Source organism: Mastomys coucha, unplaced genomic scaffold (assembly GCF_008632895.1).
Source record: "Mastomys coucha isolate ucsf_1 unplaced genomic scaffold, UCSF_Mcou_1 pScaffold15, whole genome shotgun sequence".
In the NCBI taxonomy this organism is placed as follows: domain Eukaryota; kingdom Metazoa; phylum Chordata; class Mammalia; order Rodentia; family Muridae; genus Mastomys; species Mastomys coucha.
Window position 1 is genome coordinate 80,493,404 of NW_022196897.1, and position 22,253 is coordinate 80,515,656.

At 41.3% G+C, this 22,253-nt stretch overlaps 1 protein-coding gene and 1 long non-coding RNA gene across 3 annotated transcripts; one reads left to right on the forward strand and one right to left on the reverse strand.

Moving 5' to 3' along the window:
* On the reverse strand, window positions 1-21,604 carry Api5 (apoptosis inhibitor 5). 2 transcript variants are annotated; one of them, XM_031371125.1, is made up of 14 exons: window positions 21,367-21,603; window positions 13,223-13,384; window positions 11,650-11,743; window positions 11,168-11,233; window positions 10,571-10,722; window positions 8,985-9,191; window positions 8,248-8,352; window positions 6,912-7,001; window positions 5,808-5,989; window positions 4,963-5,056; window positions 4,535-4,591; window positions 2,712-2,788; window positions 2,022-2,158; window positions 1-62 (listed from the first exon to the last, which is right to left on the reverse strand). In XM_031371125.1, the coding sequence occupies exons 1-14, from the start codon at window positions 21,433-21,435 to the stop codon at window positions 40-42; spliced, it is 1,515 nt and encodes a 504-aa protein (XP_031226985.1). In that variant the 5' UTR covers window positions 21,436-21,603; the 3' UTR covers window positions 1-39. The 2 variants fall into 2 exon arrangements, with proteins under 2 accessions (XP_031226985.1, XP_031226983.1); XM_031371123.1 differs by lacking the exon at window positions 1-62 and having other exon boundaries at window positions 1,981-2,158; window positions 21,367-21,604.
* LOC116090533 lies at window positions 14,994-18,358 on the forward strand. Its single transcript, XR_004118717.1, has 3 exons — window positions 14,994-15,690; window positions 16,416-16,587; window positions 17,444-18,358. It is a non-coding gene; the product is annotated as an uncharacterized LOC116090533 (long non-coding RNA).
* Window positions 21,605-22,253: the final 649 nt, after the last annotated feature.

Consider the following 22,253-nt stretch of genomic DNA (forward strand, 5'->3'; position numbering starts at 1 on the left):
CGACTACGATTTCCTCGTGTTCCCCAACCTCGGCCACCTCTACTTCCCCTGAAGGCTCCTCTCTGCTCTACGAAAAAGCGAACAATGGTTTAGGTCTTGCTCAGGATGTCATGGTTCAGCAAATAGAAGAGTACAGCTTTTAGTTCTGAAAGTAGCAGCAGGGTTTATAAAAGCACAAGTGGCATTCTGTCCCTATCTTCAGATTCACTCTATCCGTGCATTTACAGAGGCAGAGAGGTAAACAGCAAAGTGCCAGAAACTTCATAGCAGTTTGACTAAAGATTCTCATTAGCAAAGCTGTTTCAAAGCAACAATGTTAGCATAACCATACTTGTTAGTTTTTATTTTGGTGTTTATCATTATCAAAGAATAAAGGGATAAAAATGCCTGCACTTACTAAAGAATTAATGCAACAAAAACTGCTTGCCCTTATATATGAGAAGTATCTTAAACTTCCATCTGTTTCGGACAATGAGGCTGCCTTTTCATGTGACACACAGGCAGTGTCTTTGTTGTGATCTCACCATCTACAGAATTGACCCTCATGTTAAGTGCAGGTTCAACGCTGAGCCTTTTCATTCCTTCATGGGCTGTCTGAATTCCCCAGAGCTCTCACAAAGTTATATGTCACACACACAGATACTCTGAATAAGCACAGTACATCGTTTGCTGAGCACACAGAGAAGACCAAGAGGAATTAGCTCAAAAGACTCCAGTGAAGACCACTGAAGTTATCAGCAAGGCTGGATTGTTCATCATGGGCATATGAAATCAAATCTGTTTGTTGAACTTCAAACATCCTCACTGCCGCAATCTTGCCAACAGAATAAAGGCTGGTATTGATCTTTCTGAGCCACAATCTTGAAAAATACCTTTTAGGTCAATTTCGTGTCCATTTTAAAATTTCTGCCATTATTGCTTACTAGGTGATTTTTCTGATGAATCTCCCTTTTTCCCAAAAAGGAAAAAGATTTTAATTCTGAGACAGAAAACTAACTAGACACCTCTACTTTAGCCAACACTTTTCTCTGTAATACAATGGAGCCTGACTCGGTCACTTCTTGCACAAAGACAATTTTATTCATGGATTGGTATTGGAATCACTTTAATGAAGTTAACATATTTAGTGCACTAGACAGCATAAGATGCTTAATACAGAATTAACAACAAAAAGCTATAGGTCTTTAAGTTAATCATATATGCTGGGATTATAAGCATGTGCCATTATGCCCCACAGTTTCCATTCCTTAAAAAATAAGGAATAGCTAGGCAGTGGTGGCGCACATCTTTAATCCCAGCACTTGGGAGGCAGAGGCAGGCGGATTTCTGAGTTCGAGGCCAGCCTGGTCTACAGAGTGAGTTCCAGGACAACCAGGGATACACAGAGAAACCCTGTCTCAAAACAAAACAAAACAAAACAAAACAAAATTCATGTGGGGGAAAAGTTAGTAAAAACAGACTTCATTACTGACTCTAGAGCCTTCACAGAGAATGGACAGGTGGGAAGAAAGTTCTCCTAGCCAAGGAGAACTAGAAGCAGTAACAGAAGACTGCATTTGGGCAAAGGTAGACTACAACATCTTCCCAGGCACACAATACTCAACCATCTGACTCCACTTCTATGACTTCTTCTCTCTTTCAATTAGCCACAGAAACCATGAGTATTTTCAGCAACAGGTTCACAACTCCGAGACCCTTCCCACATCTGCCAGAGCTATGCCTTTCCTTTCATGAAAAGTGTACACAATAGTTCATGACAGCTTCCTGTTTCTGTGGGTTCCTCTTAATATAGCTGACATCTTTTCTTTTTTCAAGTGCTTAGGTATCACACATTTCAGTGAGTGCACAAGAGTTATGGAGAAATGGGATTTAACTATTTCTCCAATGATCCTCTTTTGCAGGCTAACTCAGATAAGCCACCTAACAGAACTATGATACTATATATATAATTCACAATTAAAAGCACGTACCACTTTCTACCTAATCTCTTGAACTGCTTGTACCCAAACGAAAACGCTCACCATAATTAAAGTTGCCCAAATTGCTGCTGTACTTTCCACTAGGAGGATTATAAATCTGTCTGGCATCCCTTTTTGGTCCTCCTGGAGATTTCTTAGGTGGTGAACCTGAACTTGTATCTTCACTTGTTCTCTTTTGCCTGTAACAGTGGGGAAAGCAACAATTACAAAGCACTGTATTATGCCAAGTTACAACAATTCTAAACTAGCCTATGAGCTTTACTGTAAAAGATCTATGAAAGAGAACAGTCACATCAGAAAATAAGCAGATAAAGTTCCATGCCATCACAGTAACTGTTGGGTTACAGTTATGTAGAAATTTCCAGTGGGCATATACAAGGCTTAACAGTACTTGAAATGTGTGGTTTCAAAGACATATACTCTTGTCGCTGTACAAAGCTGCCAACAAAGTCTAGTGATGTGACAGGAATACAAACATACCCAAGCCCTCCAGGGTTATTATACCCACCACCCTGTTTTGTAAGGCTTTGGAACGACTTAGTACTGTAAATCTTAGTACTGTACTAAGTAAATCTTACTATACTTAGTACTGTACTAAGTAAATCTTAGTACTGTAAAAAAAGAAATTTTAACAATTTCTTGAAAATCAGTTAATGTGCTCCCTTGTAAAATTAAAACCAGCAACTGAACTCAGGATTTGACTCTTGAATCTCTTTAAAATCCATTTCTTACCCAATCTCAACTTTCTGTACAGGTTTCCAGGACAATGTTACTGTGCTCTTATAAGAAGGAGGAATGTGGAAGAGATCCTGGAGAGACAAAAACCAAAATCAGTCAAGACTTCTAATGGATGTGTTAATTAAGGAAGTAGTGGGCAAGGAAAAGAGGCAGGAAAACACATCTTAGACTGGTTTTGTGCAAGACACTGGGTTAAAAAAAAATGTGTTAGGAGGAAAAACTTAATTCTTGTGCTTCCAGCTAAACTTCCAAAGAATTCTGCCTAAGAAACTGGAGACCATTTTGTTGTAAAAGACACCAATTCCTCTACTAACACTGTTTTGTATGTGATTTAAACCTTAAGCTATTTTTTTTTCCTTTAAAATAGCCCCAAACTTCAGAATAAGACATCAATATTTACCAATTTCAATGAACAAAACCAACCAAGAAAGCTTTCCTCTTGCATAAAGGCAGTCACTAGGGTGCTTCAATTGAAGGAAAACATTTATTACTCTGTGCTCATGCATATGTGTATGTGTGTATGTGTGTGGGGGGTGTCAGAGGCTGGTGCTAGGTGTCTTCTTGTGTACTCTCTCACTTTAGTCTTTTGAGACAGGATCTCTGACTGAAACTGGGGCTCAGAGACTCTATTAGATTGACTGGCCAGTGAGTTCCAGGGATCCTCATGTCTCTGACTCCTCAGTACTGGTATTATAGGCATGTACTACTCTGCATGGCTTTTTACATAGGTGCTGATCGAACTCAGGTAATATATGGTAGCAGATATATATTATAAAGCTTCCATTAGGAGTTGTAAATTAAATAGTTGAGTCAGGGTAGTTTCACTTTATTGACTAGCCTGTCTGGAACATATGATGATTCTCCTGCCTCTCCCTCTTGAGTGGTGGAATTACAAAGCAAACCACACATGCATTGACTTGTGCGTTGAATGTCTTTTTACTTCTTGGCAAGATGACACTTACAGTTCATGTCTAATGACACTACCATTGTCTCTGTAGTGATTTCTTCTTCTTTTGGATTAAAAGCACTTTCTCCATAGCATTTCTACTACATTAGCTGAAGGCACACTTGTCCTTACGGCTAGGTTTTATGCTCTGGGTATTACAAACATACTAGTAGATATTTAGGGAAAAAAAGAACAGGAGGACAATTTTAACTTAAAGGCAAGATGTCATTAGCATGCAGTACACAAAAGTCTTTTGAGTTTTACACAGATAAGCCTACAAAAAATGTCACAGAAAAAAACATTTTACGTGCCGAATATCACTTGCCCATTATTACAAAAGGCAATGCAGGGTTTCAATGACCATTCAAAAAGACCCAATAATAACATTAAGACCACCAGAACTGGGGGCTGCAGAGATGGCTCACTGGTTAAAAGTGCTGTCTGCTCTTCTAGAGTTCAATTCCTAGCACTTACATGGCAGCTTACAACTGTAACTCCAGTTCTAGGGGATTTGACACTCTCACACAGACATATTCAGGCAAAAGACCAATACATATAAAATAAAAATACATCATTAAAAAAAGTCAAGAGTGTCCCAACAAACAAACAGATCCCAAATCACCAGAACTTTAAGCTACTGAAATGTCCAAGTCTACTTCTATCTGCTCACTGCTTTAAACGGCTTTCTCAGCCTTTTCATCCTTTTCAATTGAGGTTAGCTTCAGAAGTGTCACTTAATACTACACAGAACTATAAAGCTTCAAAAGAGCAAATCTTAGGAAGGAAATGACATCTCCCCAATGCAGACACATGGAAAGCCTCTTGTACCAACTCTACCTAGCTGGAAGAAGAGGGGAAAAAAAGGACTCACCTTGATTAAAACATTGATATTGTTTGTTATTTTCAATGCAACAACTTTTATCTTGTTCTGTAACAGGAACACAAAATTAAAATTCAGTAACTTTGGTATACACATACCATTCTTCATGGAACCAAATTCACATCTCTAGGTAGAAATTCCTAAGTAGAGGTATAAATCTATAATTTCCCCCCCCTATTTCTCTACCCTATGCAAATCAACCATGCTTCTTTGACAGGCTGAAGTGCAATTTACTTGAAAAATACAACATGGAGTTATTTAAGAAGTGTTTAAAGGAAACCAGTAATTTGTAATGAAAAGTGAAAAGATTTCATTAAGACGGGTTTTATTATGAAAGATCAAGGGGAACAACATCCCAGCAAGGACCACAGAGTCAGTCACTGGGACTGACAACTTGTGTCATCAGTCAGCATTCTTACCTCCTCTGTTTTTAAGGCCTCTCCTGTTTTACCCTGGAGAGCCAAGCGAAGTTGTCTGATATAAACCTGAAGGCCCCGTGCAAAGTACTGCAACCTAAATGACAAAGTATTTAATCAGTAATTCATCACTTCAATTTTGTTCTTAAATAATCTCCTACTGTGGCAATGGATACGTGAACAAAATAGTACTCTTATGTTATTAGTTTCTGATCTAGTATTTCAGCAAACATTTGCTGCTGAGATAGACATGTTGTACTGTCCAGATGGCCAAGTGACTTTTTTTTCTACCTAAGCTTCCTAACTGGCTGATACTACAGTCTGTAAAGCCATGCTGCCTAACTGATCATATACTAAACCACTCCCAGTGGGAAAGTAGAGGGTATTACCAAGTGGCAAGTATGGGTCAAGTACTACAAATTTGTTTATGGAACGATTGTATGCAAAGTATAAAACTGAACCAATAACTTGTCTAGCACTGCTCCTCCATCAACCCTGTGGATATAGGTACTCAATACCCACTAGGTGCTGGGCATTGTACAAGCTTATTCATATCCCTACTGTCATTCAAATTTAACAGATGAGAAAAATCTGAGGAGTTAAGCAGCTGGGGACCATGCCCAAGGTCATAGGTCAAGAGAGAAGAATCAAGAGTTCATTTGTTTTAAAGCTCATTTCTCACCAGGGACCTGTACTTCCATATCTGTGAAATGTTTACAAACGTGTCTTTTGGACTCTCATCCTATATAAGGAAGAGTGGGAAGAATCAGCTCTTATAAAACAAAATAAAAACCCAGAGAGCTTTTTCCATATTTGTTACGGACTAAACCACTTCTGTCATATATTACCTAATTTTGAAATCCTTGAGCTTTTCTGCATTCAGTTTGGCTGTTAAGAAGTCTGGAAGTTTTCGGCCTAACTGATGAAAACTGTACAATAAGCACTCCACATAACTGAACTGCAGCTTGGGCTCTTCATTACCAGCGTTCTCTCCATTTTCTGCTTCTTCTGGAGGGAGAGGCATATACTCCTAAGAGAGGAGAGAGCAGATGTTTGCAGTCTGTTCTAAAGATTCTTGCTATAAAGAGATACCTATGTAATCCTAAAGCACGATTTTAAGACACAAGAACACTAAAAACAGACTAGAAACTGAGCTAGGACCTATTAGACCAAAGCTCTGATACATCAGCCATCATTAACCTATGTTACAGCTGCTACCACTAATATCGAAAGTGGAAATAGCTAACATTAGGCAGTAGGCACCAAAGTTCAATGTGCACCAAGACTATTCTTAGTGAATTAAAAAATTTTTTTTCTAAAGTCCATATTGCTTTAAGTTTGTACTCTTTACACTGAAAGTGTGACAAAGGCATTCTCAATGTCAGCCTTACAACATCCAATAGATACTGCAAAATTGGAAGCAGCAGATGCTGAATGACTCCTTATATGCCAAGGGCCTGAGGCTAATCTCTGGCCATTTATGTAACTGTTCACATCAAACAGGAGAGTCACTCAGTGATGCTGATAATGATTTTTATCAGATGGCCTATTTTCTCCACAATTACAACTTAAATGACAGACTATTTCCTGGTTGCTACAGCTTCTTGGCCTCAGGCAGTTAGCTAGTTGGTGGCCTGGAACAAATGACCTTTGCAATGCCAACTACAGTTTTTAGACTGTTTAGCACAATCAGAAGAGTTAGTGATACTTTCTATTTCACAGACAGAATATCATTTTGATTTGGAAGGAAGGGGATGATCTAGACTCTAAATCATGGGAGATCTTTCTGTAAAGAATCAGCAGCTTAGAAATCCAAAGAGACTTCTTTCCAGAGGAGGAAACACAAGGCTGAGTTCTCAACTAGAATTAGAAGTCATATGTTAGAAGCTGATAGGACACTAGTCTTTAAGGCGATAAACTGACCTATCACAAGGAAAGAAGAACGTTCTTACCAGTAACTTATCAAACAGTTTTCTTAAATTTGTTTCTAGTTTTTCCATGTCACCACAAAATGAACTCATCTCTGCCAACAACTTTAATACCTGAAACACACAAATTTACTCTTAGAACTGTTTTTAAATGAGCAAGAGTTATGAGTGAAAGGAATTCTATAAACCTTTAAAAGACTGTGCTTGTTTTTAATTATGCTTCTCAGAATCATGTTAGAACTGGATAAAATAAATCTCTAGAAAGTGAAGGCCCTTAGTACAGTCATAGGGTGCATATTTTAGCAAATCCAGATATCCTAATTCCCAACACATCTGTAAGAAGCAAGGAAAGAAAGAGCCATGACTCCTTCTACTATATGCTCATACTGACAATGTTAGGTACAATGAAAAAATGATAAATACACTAATCCTCCAATCACCACTCAGAATCTGCAATAGCAACCACTCAAATTTACCATAGGTTCTTGCTAGAAGTTAGACTCTAGTTACTATATGAAAATATTAGTAACTGCCAATATCTGGTATGGTCATCCTGCTTCTTCCAATCTCAGACTGACCACCTTAGCATAGGACATCTGATGTACACTACTGTGCAGTTAAGGAAATGGCATATGCATTTCCCGGTTTTCAGTCAATTCCCAATGTAGCATCACGGCTGTTTGCAGAGTCGGGTGCTGTGCCACATGGTGTGATTCAGGTTTGAGTAAAGTCAAACACTGGTGGAGGAGAGAAATAGATCCCATGACAACTGTGTCTGCTATAGCTGAGAGCCAACACAGGAGGGTATTCACTACACTGGAGGATGGGGTAAAGGATATGTGGTGTTAAGTACCACAAAGGATAAGTGGGATATGTAGTTTATTTTTAATCCTTGTAAATTTGTGTGTATGGGCATGTGCCTGCACATGTGGAGGCCATACAATAACTTGCAGGAGTCCATTCTCTCCTTCTACAATGTAGTTTCTGGGGATAAAACTTAGGTCATCAGGCTTGGTAGCAAACACCTCTTTACCTGCTTGAACCATCCCACTGGCCTAATCTAGTTTAAATCTGTATGGAAACTTGTCATGAATTAAGTTCCTTATTTAAAAGTACTTAGGTTTTAAAGGTATAAACTTCATACAATGACATTTACAGGCAGTGCTGCCCTATCACAGCAGCTATAATGGAATCCATAAAGCATTTCTATGCAATTAATTCTGGCCTAGGAGACTATTGGCTAGCCACTGCCAGATATTTTAATTACACTCCTGGAAATCTGATCTAAGTCAGTGATTCACATTTCTCCTGAAAAATGAGAATAGCTTTGTGGTGCTTTTTAAAGCAGAAATGTTCTTACCTCTAACTGTATATCAAGACCTTCCACTGGGGTAGTTAGGGTACTGAGATTAGGGAGAACCTGCTCACAGAAATATGTCACAAATCTTGTAGAATGGACATTTTTCTGTAAAAAAGAATGCAAGAAATAAAAGTTACAAAGCAAACAAGCCTTTTCTCAAAGATTAACAGTAGATTGCTATTGAAAGTGTGAACTTAGTATCCTAACATGATGTGGCCTTCCTTGCAAGGTTATTTGGAACACCTGAACATTGAAAGATCTTGAATGTCCTTTTTGGCTCTCAAGTTAAATTTAGTGACATGTTAGCGCTCGATTTACACACTGCATATTTCTCAACAAGGACACATCCTTCATGTTTTTCAAACTAGGGCAAAGAGATCTCAGAAAACTCATGTAGGGGAAACAAAGTCGGAGACAGAATACAAGTTCTTATAATTCTTAGAAAGCTTTTAAGCAAGCCCTTCGAGAAATTTCTTGCAGCTTTGGGTTCTTACAATGCCACTCTGCTTTCTATTTGCCCCACTATGCTAAGAATGCTTTTACGGGAAGGTCTGAGGAGTGTTCAAGTGAATATGGGGCAGTTTTAAAAGTTCAAGGCCAGCCTGGTTCTAGGATAGCCAGGGCTATACAGAGAAACCTGTCTTGAAAAACCCAAAATAAATAAATAAATAAATAAATAAATAAATAAATAAATAAATGGTGACCCAAGTATCATCACAGTGGAACAAAGAGCTCACAGAGAACAGAGGCACAGCCTGCCGTGTGCACTGCAGCAGCCTGTCCACACAGTCAGGGTCTGAGGGGCTGAAGGTCTGCTCCAGGTCAGCCTGTTCCGCCACCAGCTCTACCAGCTGCTGTCTTCCACTCACTGTCTGTAAGCTTTTTAACCCAGACAATATCTTCATGAACAAAACAAACTCTTCACCAGTCACATCTTCTAGGACCTAGAAAAAGACAATTCAGAAGAATAGCATTTATCAATTGAATGAGAGGGACAGATCAATAGCCACAGTAGCATTACTTCCGTTACATACTAATTTAATGCTTCTGTTTGCCAAAAGGCAAGTTTTAAGTTTAGAGAAAGGGAAAGCTGTATTCTCTAAGAGGACCAAAGTTATTTTTAAGACAATCTTAATGTAAAAAAATGGTTTGACATACAAGGCATTGCCAACATACACAGCGACAGATTTACAGTGTATCTACAGATTAAAATTTCACAGAATGAGTACGAAAGATAGATAAAACAGCTCTTGGAGGGGCTGGGGAGTGTAGAAGTGATTGAGAAATTCTGTGGCAAACTGTTAAGTCGGTAGCCTCCTACAACTAAGTAGCCTTGCTCACGTCATATGAAAACTGTCCACAGGCTACCACTCAAGTAACATTTGTATTGTAAGTCTCCTGTATCAGAGGGACCACAGTTATACTCACTAAAGCTTGCAATTACGAGCCTTTCTACTCAGATGACTATATAGGACATGGCAGGTAAGAATATTCCCACCATCTCAGCAGGACAGTCTTTCCAGTGAGTGATGTCATGACAGAAGAGGCTGAATTTTCTTTAAAAGAAAATTATTCCCCAAATTTGGCAATTAACAAGTGGGTGAAGAGTCAATTTTGACAACCCTTGGCAATTTTAGCCTTTCTAACTATGCTAGATGCTTAGAGAGGACAAATAAGCATGGTGTGAGGGTTAATAACCTAAGAGGCAAATCTTGGGCATGCCTATGAAGGCTTATACAGAGGTTAATTGCTGTGGGTGGTACCATTCCACAGGCTGGGATGTGGGAAGGATAAAAAAGAGACAACTGGCTAAGTATAAGCAGTTATTTCCCTGATTCTTGACTGTGGATACAATGTCACCAGCTACATCAAGCTCCTATCACTGTGACAGATGACAAACTGCCTGTAACTGTGGTCTAAAACAAACCTTTTTTCCTCAAGTTGCTTTTGTCTGATATTCTGTCACAAAAATGAGGTAAGCAAAGCAGCTAATACATATGCTCTCACACTCTTGGGAAGGTTTTACAGGCAACGACAAAAACTTACTATTTCCATTTCTTTCATTATGCTATTTAATCCTAAAATGCTCCAGAATACTTTAAGTATCTCAAGATGAGAAAGCAGAGTAAGGAGCAGTTAGGATAGCAACCTAAAGGGTTTCAGTATTATTAAACCCTCTGCATCAGCATGGGTCATGAGTGAAAGAGTGGTAAATACAAGATATTCATGGTAAATCTTCTGCAGAGGGATCTGTCATTTCTGCATAAAATAAACCACAACTAGCACGGATAACTGGATGAGCCCCAAGGTAACTACAACAAACCTTTTTGGACTCAGTGAGTATGAGCTCCTCTACTTCCTTAGTTAACACTTCATCTGGGAGTGTCTTGAGTTTTGTGGACAGGAATTTAATTGCTCGTTCTCTAACAATGTCTTCCCCTTGAAGAATCTGGCTAAACAAGCCACCTAATGTTCCTGTAAGGCAGAAGAGCAATTGTATAAGTGTGAAGTGTTCATATTAACTTCACCCTTGTTCAAACAAATAAACACTGAATATCGCCAATGCTGGCTGAAGTCAGTCTGAAATGTTCACAGCCCAACTCAGAAAGGCCTTTGCTTTGCTCCTGGGGCATCAGCTTGAGCATGGCGGACCTTTTTCACGCTCAGGAACAAACTGGGGTATTTTGGAAGACTTCTCTAAAGTTGCAAAAGAAACTTTCCAATACATTTCTAGGGGAAATTTGAACTGTTATGTTTGTTTATTTTTAAACAATTATTTCTATTGGAAAGTCACAAACATCTAAGTAGAGAGGCCCTTTTTCAGAATAGGTCACCACCTTTATGAAAGAGACCTCTTAGTAAAGCCCAAGTTCCCCGGTTTCCTAAGGCTTTGAGCAGGATTTAGAAAAACTGCCTTTACCTTTTGCATCCATCTTAAATATACTTAACAGAGCATTGTTCACCAAATTAAATTCTGCAGAGTCATCTGGGGAGAAAAACAACAGCACGATGAGTAAGGAATAAATGTAAAATACCCCACCTGCTTCATTTTCAAAGTTAAGATTCAATAGTTTTACCAAGCAACCTATATCCCAGCATCAGTCTTGGGGGACACATTGCTCCTCTACAAGGGCAGAGAACATTCCTGGCCATGACTATGAACCTTGTATGTTAAGACTGCACAAAGTGTTTCACCATAGTTTCAAGTCTGAAGAGAAGCTCACCATTACGCAGTTATAAACAGGGTTAAAAACAAGTATCACAGACCCAGAAGTCAGTGAGTTTCACAATATTGAGTGAAAGAAATTCAACGTCACCTGCCACCTGAGCAAAAAAAAGCCAAGTAGAACCGATATTCCAGAGAGAAGACTTACAGTAAAAGGCAACAAAAGAACCTCTCACCTGTCTGCAGAAGCTGGGTCAGTATATCTGCTACTCTCGGAAGGTTTTCTCCTGTGGCAAACTGAGGCAGCTCTTTAATTGCTTGGCGTCGTATCTGTGCATGATTTCAAACAGACAAAAAAATAACTAAAATGGCATCATCATTAAAAAAAAAAAAAGACAAATTCAGCTTTTAGAACAACTAAAACCAGGAGGAAACCATCTTAAGAAACACATGAATTATAAAGAATGTTTTTTCTTAAGCTATTTTAATTACTGCTCATATGTGTGAAGGATGGAAAAGGGAGGTATACATGGCATATTGTGCATGTGGAGGTCAGAACATGACTCTGTGAAGCTGGTTCATTTGTTCCACCTTCACATAGGTTCTGTGGACTGAAATCAGATTGTTAAGTTTATGTGGAAAGTATCATTACTTGCTCAGCTACTTCACCAGCCACAAAGATGAGTTTATTATTTTAAGATTTTTTTCTTTTATCTATCTCTCTGTGTGTATGTGTATGTGTTTGCAGTATCTATGTGCTGGTGTCCAGAGAGGACAGAAGGATAGAAGAGGAACTACAGTTAAAGGCCATAGGGGAGCTGGGACAGCAGCTTCTCTAGAGCTCTTAATTGCTGAAGCTGTCGCTTGTGCCACAAAGATGAGATCTGTAACAGTTTTAAAAACAGTTTGCTCCCTCTGTTCGTTTCTGAGACATGGTATTGCTGTGTTGTGAGACTGGCCATAAACTTCTTGGCTCAAGTGATCCCTTGTCTCAGCCTCCTGAATACCTGGAGTATAGATATGTCCCAGTGCTCAATTTACTACTTAGCTTTCACAGAATAAATAAGACAAATGAAGTTGTAAGGGACAGTAAGTAAAGGACTGGAGCAGAGAGAGGAGCAATTACAAACATGTTTGTATGTAACTTCTATGCAACTTAGGCATGTTAATACACTGTTCCTTTAGAATATCATCCATGACAGAGCCTTAACCAGGAATTATTTTGGAATCTTCCATATTGACTACTGAAATTCGAATGAAAAAGACTCCAATTTACTAGCTCTTAATTAAAGATGATGCAGTTTCCATCTAGCAAACTGTATGAAATGCTAGTGATTCACTCATTTTATATGGAAAGTTAAGAGCTAATAGCTGAAAATATCTTAGAAGCTTGCTCACATAACTAGAAATGCCAAATGTTAATTTTATAGGAAAAGGATTTATTTTTAATCTGGTAAATCAGTTACAGGTATTACAGTGACCAACTATTTTTATGACATATATAATAAATTTGTAGGTATGAAAATTGCATTAACAATCTAATTTCATATGAACTATGAACAATCTAAGAAAAGATGTGGGCTACATTCCATTTTCAGCAGTGGATAATGAAAAAACAAAATTAAAAAAATATTTTTCATAAATATAAAGTAGTAAAGTTAGCATTTTCTCAGTTGTAGCATTCACTTTGGGTCTGATACAATGTGACCATAGTATGACAGCAGACTACAGACTAATGATTGCTATTTTGATCATGTTACTTTTACATAGATAATAGAAAGCTTACTCGAATGTCAATCATAAACTTACTGACACGTCTTCATCCTCACAGAGGTCTAACTGTGCATTGATAGCAGAATCAGCCAGCTCTGGAAAATGCTTAAAAAATTTTGGTATAAACTGAGCTGCTAGCCGCTTTTCCTTGGTGCCACCTTTCACGCCATCCAGTATCACTTGGTAGGCATCTTTATGCTGGAAGGAGGAAAGGACAATCCTGAAGGACTGAAGCTAAGGGAGACGTACCACACATGCACATGCTTTAGGCGCTTACAAACACCAGTCTTACCTCGTAAATTGGACACAACCTTTTTACTTTATTTCTCTATTCCCTATTGCCCATTCCTTTTTACTATCACCCGGGAAAGAAAAATATGACCCTAACTTTAAGTCCAGGCCTTGAGAGTATGTCATGTTTTAAAAATGGAGAGATTGTAGAATCTTCAAAGTTATGTTACATTTACTTACAAAAAAGGAAAAGGTACCTGTGGCCAGGCATAGTGGTGCACACCTGTAATGCCTGCATTCCAGAGGCTGAGGCAGAAGGTGCAAGACCTTGTCTCACCGTGCCTCCACCCACAGGAACCTGCTTCTAATTAGTATTCTGAGGAAGGTAGAAGGAACACATTTCTGAAATTAAATAATTCTAGGGAAGTTTAATTTCATCCTATATTTTAGAATGTGAAAGGTAGTAATTTGTATAGCCAGCCAATTTTGGATTAAGATAAATCCTAACACTGCACACGAGAATACACTAAAACTCACTTGTTTCCACCAAATAAATTCTTAAGTGCTCTCAAACAGGGTAAAGTCTCAACAAGTTCCCAGTCTTCCTCATAAGCTACCTCCTGTAGCTGTCTTCAGACACACCAGAATAGGGCATTGGATTCCATTACAGATGGTTGTGAGCCACCATGTGCTTGCTGGGAATTGAACTCAGGACCTCTGGAAGAGCAGTCAGGGTGCTCTTAACCCCTGAGCCACCTCAGCAGCCCATCTCCATAAGCTACCTCCAAACTGATCTTTTCATTACATGACACTGATCATGATGGCAACTAATGCCAGAAATACAGAATAAGACTTCTGTATGGACATATGAATACAACTTCAGCAAGAATGAACTCTAATCCAGAAGTCAATGTTCCATTAAAGAGCCAAGCAATGGTTGCCAACATGGGTCACCTGATTACCACTTACACAATGCAAAAATCCAAAGACATCATGTCAGCTCTTTGAATGACTGTCTTCTATTACACTGTTAAGAGTTCTCTTTTTGGTGTTCCTAAACTATACCAGTGATGCATGTGTGTGTGTATGTGTGACACAAGCCATCATGCTGAGCTTTTATGTGCACGCTAGGTATCTGAACTCAGGGCCTTGTGAGGATGGCACTTTACCAATGCAGACATCTCTCCAGCCCTCTGCTTGTCACTAATGTAGGAAATAAAACAGAAGTAGTATCTTCAGCAATCAGTGACTCAGTGGTAGATTGGGCTAGCCCAGCATGAAATATTACAAATAGTGCATAGCTCTGTCCATCCCTCTTCCAGCATGGCTGTTAGTTCCACATGAGTTCATGATGTCTACACAGTGAGTTTCAGGCCAGCCAGTTACACGATAAAACACTGTCTCAAAAACAAAACAAAACAAACAAACAAAAAAAACCCCAGAAGCATTAACTGTAAATATTTTGTGTGAGTGGTGTCCATAGAGGCCAGGAAAACAGATCCTCTAGACTAGAGTAACAGGACAGTTGTGACCTATTATATGGGTACTGGGAATTGAGCCAGGGTCCTCACTTGTTTTTAGCCCCTGAACTAGCTCAATACTTTGATACATTTCTATAATTGTTTTGGTATATTTTCAATAATTAATAAAACACAATTCTAAATTCTTTAAAGGTATTCCTTCAAGAAAAATGTAGGGTACAATTTGAGCCATTTTCATCAACGTATTCTTCTAAGAAACTGTGTGTGTGTGAGGGCATAGAACATGTGAGTGATATTGGAGGGAAGCACAGAGGTAGGGAAGAGGGGAGAGAGGGAGTGGGGGAGCTCAACCAAAACCAAGGATGTATGAAAAAGCATAAGGGAGCCAGCAATTGGTAAGTAATTTAAGACTAAAAGAGTTTCAACAGAGGTGTCTTCTGGACATCCCCAAAAGATATAGGCAATTAAATAAAAACTCAAGTGTCAGAGATAGTCTCCTTCCCTGTGCACTGTTGGTCAGGGAGGCCTCTAAGGTTCCCCAAACATAACTGCCACTGTGGCTGGCAGCCCACCAGAACTAGGTGATAAGACCTTACTGCTGGTAAGACATGTTTTGGTTGCAGGCCATAAAGAAATCAGGCTGAAAATATGCTGGAAGCTTCCTTCCTGCTGGCCAGCCCTCAAGAGTGCTGAAGAGTCTGCAGGATGTAGGGGGAGACTTGTCATCAACAGTCACACTTAGTTGTGAACTCTTGACACGGAAGGCAAGATATCCCCACTGGAGAAACAGTGGTGAGTATGTTATGTATGTAACCAACTGCTTTCTGACTGGAATTGAGGATGGCTCCATAGGAGGGAATTCACAGTTGGTACTGTGAACCTGGTCAGAAGCCTATGGCCGGGAAGGTCATAGGGCCAAGTAGGGTAAACTATAGCTATTCTTTTGCTAAGTACACATTCCATCAAATTTCTGCCTAAGTAATTATACTTATCTGTGCAGGTTAGTGTTGCTATCAGCACTGCTCAGAGAAGCTCCTGATTACAGTGGAGAATAGCAATAGCAGGCTCTTAAGTGGCCAAATACCGTGACTAAGTAACTGTTGAATACTCAGCAATAATGGGAGATATGTTGTACTGGCTGGTTTTGTGTGTCAACTTGACACAGGCTGGAGTTATCACAGAGAAGGGAGTTTTGGTTGGGGAAGTGCCTCCATGAGATCCAGCTGTGGGGCATTTTCTCAATTGCCCCTTCTGGGTGGTGCCATCCCTGGGTTCTATAAGAAAGCAGGCTGAGCAAGCCAGGAGAAGCAAGCCAGTAAGGAACATCTCTCCATGGCCTCTGCGTCAGCTCCTGCTTCCTGACCTGCTTGAGTTCCAGTCCTGACTTCCTTTGGTGATAACAGCAATGTGGAAGTAAGCTCAATAAACCCTTTCCTCCCCAACTTGCTTCTTGGTCATGACGTTTGTGCAGGAATAGAAACCCTGACTAAGACATATGTTATCCCTTCCTCACTCAGGGAACATCACAGAAGGGAAGGTAGAAAGAACACAGGCACTAGAGGATGGAGTGAAGTGTTGAAACATTCTGCAATTTACAGCAACGGTCATTACGTGTACAAGACTGGGCCATCAATAGCCTATCATAGAATGGGAAGGGACTCCTGAGGCCTCACCCCTCCCTGAGGATCTGTAAGTATTTACTGGTTGCTAGAGGGAGGGAAAGACGTTTTCTTTGATGGTGAAGGCACTGGAAAGGTACTCATGATCTGTAAATAAGCCTCATCTATACTCTTGTGTAATCCAGAACAACTTCACTGGGTCGGGTCACAAACAACAACAAATTAAAACATGAAAGCAGGGCTGGAGAGATGGCTCAGCGGTTAAGAGCACTGAATGCTCTTCTGACAGTCCTGATTTCAAATTCCAGTAATCATCAGAAATGAGATTAGACATCCTTCCTCTTCTGGTGCATCTGAAGACAGCTACAGTGTATAAATCTTTAGGGCAGAGTGAGCAACCTTCATTTCCAGCAACCACATGATGACTCATAACTATCAGTACAGTTACAGTGTACTCACATACATAAAATAAATAAATCTTTAAAAAAAACCCAATAAAGTAGAAGGACTAGCTGGGTAAAAGAAGGGGTCAGTAGAAAGAGAACAGGGTATGATCAAAATATATCACACACACACACACACTCACTCATGAAAATATACTGAAACCATTGCGTATAATTACCATATACTAAGAAAACAAAATATTCTGCAGGTGGTCAGGCAGCATCCATTCAGTGATCAGTGATTAGAGGAAGGCCAGGATTTTAACATATTTTTGAATAAGAAAGAAGATGAAGGGGCTGGGGTGCAGCTCAGTGGTGCTACCCTTGCCAGACATACAAAAGCACCGGGCTCCACACCTAGCAGCACAAAGTAACCCTGAAAGAAAAAAATGTTTCAGCTAAACTATACTATAGCTTTGTCCTTGACGGGATGGAGTTTACATTTGATACTGTTAGGTGCTAGTATTTTCATTTATTTTTCAGGAATTTGAACTTGGTCCTTCGTTGTAGTTAAATCATGAAAAATGAAGCTACTAAAAGAAACTCAAGTCAGCAAAGTGAGCCTCCTCCATGCAGGAGACAATATGCTCAGCACCAGGGAGCAAGAGGATCAATCTGAGCTTTGGGATCAGGCAGCACCTCAGAGCAGCCCACACTGCCTGTCCCTTAACAGCTGTCTGACACACATGCTAAGGTAGTTTATGAAGGTCAGAAGAAAACTTGAGGGAGTTGGTTCTCTCTTTCCACCATGTAGGTACTACATGGGACTGTACTAGGGTCATTAGGCTTCATGGCAGGTGACCTGAAAAGTTTCTAAAAGACTTAATAACATTATGTAGTTCAGGCTGGCTGGAACTTGTTATACAGCCTATCCTGGCCTAGACGTCCTCCTTCAGAATATAGGGGTGTCCCATCAGACCAAGTTAAGTCTTCACATTCTAGAACTAAGTTAACATATGAAATAAGGGCAGGTTGTACATCGCTCTCATGGCTATTTAGAGTCTGTAGAAGAATGCAGTGAGGAGGGGAGCTGAAGGAGCAGAGTCACAGTGGGGGAGGCAGGAGTAGTCAAATGTGTTAGAGACAGGGACAGAAGACTCTGAGGCATTAACACATCATTTAGAATTTATCACCCAACCTGCTTATTAGAAATGCAGGCTCCATCTATTAAAAAGCTCTTTTCATTCAGAGATGGACCTCATAAGTGATTTTGCAGATGCTTCTTTGTTCATATTTCTTTTATTAAGAAATATTTTCTAGAAAAGATGCAGTGTAAGGATTTAACATTTATCCCCACAATTATAATTAGCAAAGGAATAAGAAAATCCACATATGAAATAAAATACAAACATGAAGTACTATTAATAAGTACACCAAGAGTGACAAGGAGGTGCCAAAAGGACCTGGACTGGAGGGGTAGCTAGGTGTCTGAACAGCTAGCTGCTCTTCAAGAGGGAGTGAGACCCCCAGCATCCATGAGGCTCACCACTGTCTAAGCTCCAGTTCCAGGGAATCTGATACCCTCTTCTGGCAAAACTCACATACACAAAGCAATAAAAAATTTAAAAATCATCTTTTAAAAATAAAGGAGAGAGAAAGGATCTGAACAGCTTCAGGGAAATTACTAGTAAGGCTTAGAGGGGAAAAGCTAGTAGAGAAGACACTGACTATGGTACTGCTTATAAGCCCAATGAAAGTGGAGCTTGCTCCTTCAGAGAGGCTGTTTTATAAAACAAGGTGAACAGCTCCTGTGGAATACTACAGGGGATCTCCAGCCTCTCCATGCAGGGACACATGTGGACACATCTCTCCTTGCCCTCAGAAGACTGGGTTTTTCCTTGTATTTGGGGGTGCTGCTTTGAAAGAATGTTGACCCAGAATGGGGAAGAGTAGTTTGCAATCCAGAAGCTGAAAAACCAAATTAAAGACAAGTGATAAAAACTGCCAAAGCCAGTCTCAAAAGGGTCCACATAACAATCTGCTAGGAAATGTAACATGAAAATTTATTTTGCTAAACAAACAAGGTATTTCTCTACAATGGTTGATGGTGTCTTCTCTACTAAGCTCTTTCTTGCCTTTGACAGTTACAACTGCAGCAGCATCCTAAGGCCCACTATCTCGAAAAGACATGGTCAGGACTCACTGTGCTTGTTATGCTGCCGTCTGTGTTTTAAATAATGGCTCTCATTGTCATCAGTGCCATGAAGATGCTGACTAGCTACCATCTACGGGCCATTATGCTAGGTCCCAATGCCCAATGCCAGTACCTGGCAGATGCTCAAAAACTACATCCACCAGACTGCCAGCACTCACTTGAGCTAGAAAACCAGGTCTCTTCCCCTTCAGCTTCTGTCTCTTAAGCACTCTCCCTAAATAGGAGTTTTGCCTTGAGAAAGACAATTCTGACCTCTAGGATAAAGTGATCAAGTCAACCTAGGTTTTTATCATAAAGGTAACATGGGGGGTGGGGGCGGGTGGAAGGTAACTCAGCAGGTAAAATGCTTGCTTTGTGATCATGAAGACTGAGTTCAGTTCCCAGAACCCACATAAAAGTTTGGTTCACAGTGTGTATCTATAATACCAGCACTTGGGTAGGCACTGGAGGATTTCTGGAGCTTGTTTGACAGTCTGGCAGAATGGATGAACTCCAGATTCACTGAGAAAATCTGTCTCAAAAATAAGGTAAATAGTAAATGAAGAAGATACTCATATCAACCTTGGCCTCCACGTGCATGTGTACACATGGTACGCAGACTCATGTTAATATCTATACATACAATTAAAATGAAACTAAAAGTTTTAAACGACAACACAGGATCTGTGCAATTCCCCCTTCTCAAACCTAGGTCACAGTGTGGTATGACACTTGCACATTTAGCAGACTGGAGTTTAGACTGTCGATGATCAACCTGTCCAGTCTACAATATTCCAAACTCTGAAGACGTTGGGGGGGAGAACAACTTAAACATACGTGGTTGCAGAAAGAGGCACCTGCCCCTCCCCGTACAAACTGAGCCTGGCTTCCAACTGCCCTAATGTACTATATGGAGATGGCTGTCAAAAAATACTTTTCCTACCTCAGCAAAAATCAGGGTAGGGGACACGACAGCAGGAAGTATAGTCTCAGAGTTTCCCCAATTTCTGTCTTTAGGGCACACCATCCACGTATCAGCAGAGAATTCCTATTCTAGGTTCCGGCCCCAGCCTGTCTTGCTGTGTGGCAAAATTAAGTTTTGGTGGAACAATCAGCTACACTCCTCCCTAACTGTCACAAACATCAACAAAAGTACGATGCCCAAGGCTGCCCTATCAATCCGTCCTAGGAACAATGAATTCCTCTAACTGACCATCCTTTTCCTTCTTGTCATATACCAGACCCCCTCCCCCCAAAATCCTCCTTTACAACTGGCTTAACAGCGTGTACACATCTGTGAAGGCGAACCTACACACTTCTGAAAATAAAGTCTCCACAGACATGGAAGGAAAACCACCTGATACTTGAAGTTGGTACATTCACAATACTAGGTTAAACTTTAACGCGCTCCTCCACTTCCCCCTAAAAACTTAGGGAGGTTCTACTTGAATTGCACACTAAGGAACCGGAAGGGACTCCCTCATCTCTCAGCTCAAGGACGTTCCTTCTCTACGCTGTGGGAAGTACACACGGAGACATCGCCAAAGCATCTAAGCACTGAAAACATGGATTTCTGAAACCTCCAGGCCAGACTGAGTTATTTTTCCAGAGGACACGCCCATGACCTTCCAATTCAAGTTCAACACAAGGCATCTAGACTTGGAAGAAGAACTCAACAGCTTTAAGAAAACTGCGCCCGGGGCAAAGGGAGCGGAGAGCAAGTCCCCGAACGTTCTAACTGGGGCTGGATCTTTCCCCTCGCCACTGCCGCTCCCTGCGACTTTCTTCACAAAATTCTTCCACTGGGGACAATACAAAACGCGTATCCTTTCCTCGCGCATCACTCATCGCCAGAGAGCTCGAAGCCGCTACCGCGCCTCCAACGCCCGCCACAGCTGGGTGCGCGACAGGCGCTCGGAACGAATGTCGCCGCCGCCGCCGCGAGTTCCTACCCAAGTCGGGGCAATTGGGCCTCGTCCACGCTTTGCATAAACCCTGCATCCTGCTCTTTCTATATCTTTCCCAACTTCTGCCTCCAGAACCGACAATTTCGATCCCTTGAGGAAAACTTTCCATTTCATCAACAGCCCAGGAAATGCGGCGCCGCTGACCGCCGAGTCCCGGGAGACCGCGGGAAGGCCGTGCTGCGGGGCCGCGCGCTCCCGAGCAGGCCGAGGCCGCGTTCCCATCCCGAGTGCGCGCCCGGCGACGCGGCCCAGCGCGGCGGGAGCCCAGACCCGAGCGGCCGGCCCTGCAGGCCGCGGGGACCTACCTGGCCCACTTGCTCCGTGGCATCGGCGAGGATGCCGTAGTTGCGGTACAGCTCCTCCACCGTCGGCATGCTGAGCGCCAAGTTCCGGGCCCGCTCCGGTTGCCCAACACCTCGTCGGCGCCACTGCCGCTTCCACGGAACTTATCTAAGCTGTCGACCGCACTATTACGCCGGCAGCCGCCGCCGGGCCGCCACCAGTCACCGCGTACAGCACGGCCCCGCCCCTAACGTCTACGCAGAGACGGCGCGTCGGGAGCGGCCCGCGGCGGCAGGCGAGCTTCGGGCCGGGGATCTATCGCCCCCTAGCGCTCGGTGGTGCGAAAAAGCCCCGAGAAGGACTTGAAGGATGGGCTGGGAGCTTCTGCTCCCTACTGGTGGCAAAATGCCAAGCCAATTGCTTTTTGTGCTTGGCAAAGTTCTTACATTTACCAGAAATAGGGAAAGAGGAGAGGTTGGAAGCACAAGATATCTGAGAATCCACAAAATCCATTTCCTTCTCATCCAGAAGGGTGGCAATAGAGGAAAACATCCAAGTGCGATTAAATTAGAAAGGGGTCTTGAGCCGGGCGGTGGTGGCACACACCTTTAATCCCAGCACTTGGGAGGCAGAGGCAGGCAGATTTCTGAGTTCGAGGCCAGCCTGGTCTACAGCCTGGTCCCAGGATAGCTAGGGCTACACAGAGAAACCCTGTCTCGAGAAACCAAACCAAACCAAACCAAACCAAACCAAACCAACCAACCAACCAACCAAACAAACAAACAAAAAACAAACAAAAAAAAAAAAAGAAAAAGAAAGAAAGGGGTCTTGGGGAGGCTAGGAGAGCCTGTTGGGCAAGTTTGAGCCCCAGAACCCTTGTGAAAAGCTGCTTGAGACAGCTTGTGTGTTT

What these genes read in the sequence shown, in the direction of transcription:
- Api5 (XM_031371123.1), bottom strand. Translation starts at nt 21,435, where the DNA reads ATGCCGACGGTGGAGGAGCTGTACCGCAACTACGGCATCCTCGCCGAT. An exon ending in ATTTAAGATGGATGCAAAAG is followed by an intron (nt 10,723 to 11,167) that starts GTAAAGGCAGTT and finishes TCTGCCTTACAG; the next exon opens with GAACATTAGGTGGCTTGTTT. An exon ending in AGGCTGTGCCTCTGTTCTCT is followed by an intron (nt 8,353 to 8,984) that starts GTGAGCTCTTTG and finishes TCTTTTTTACAG; the next exon opens with AAAAATGTCCATTCTACAAG.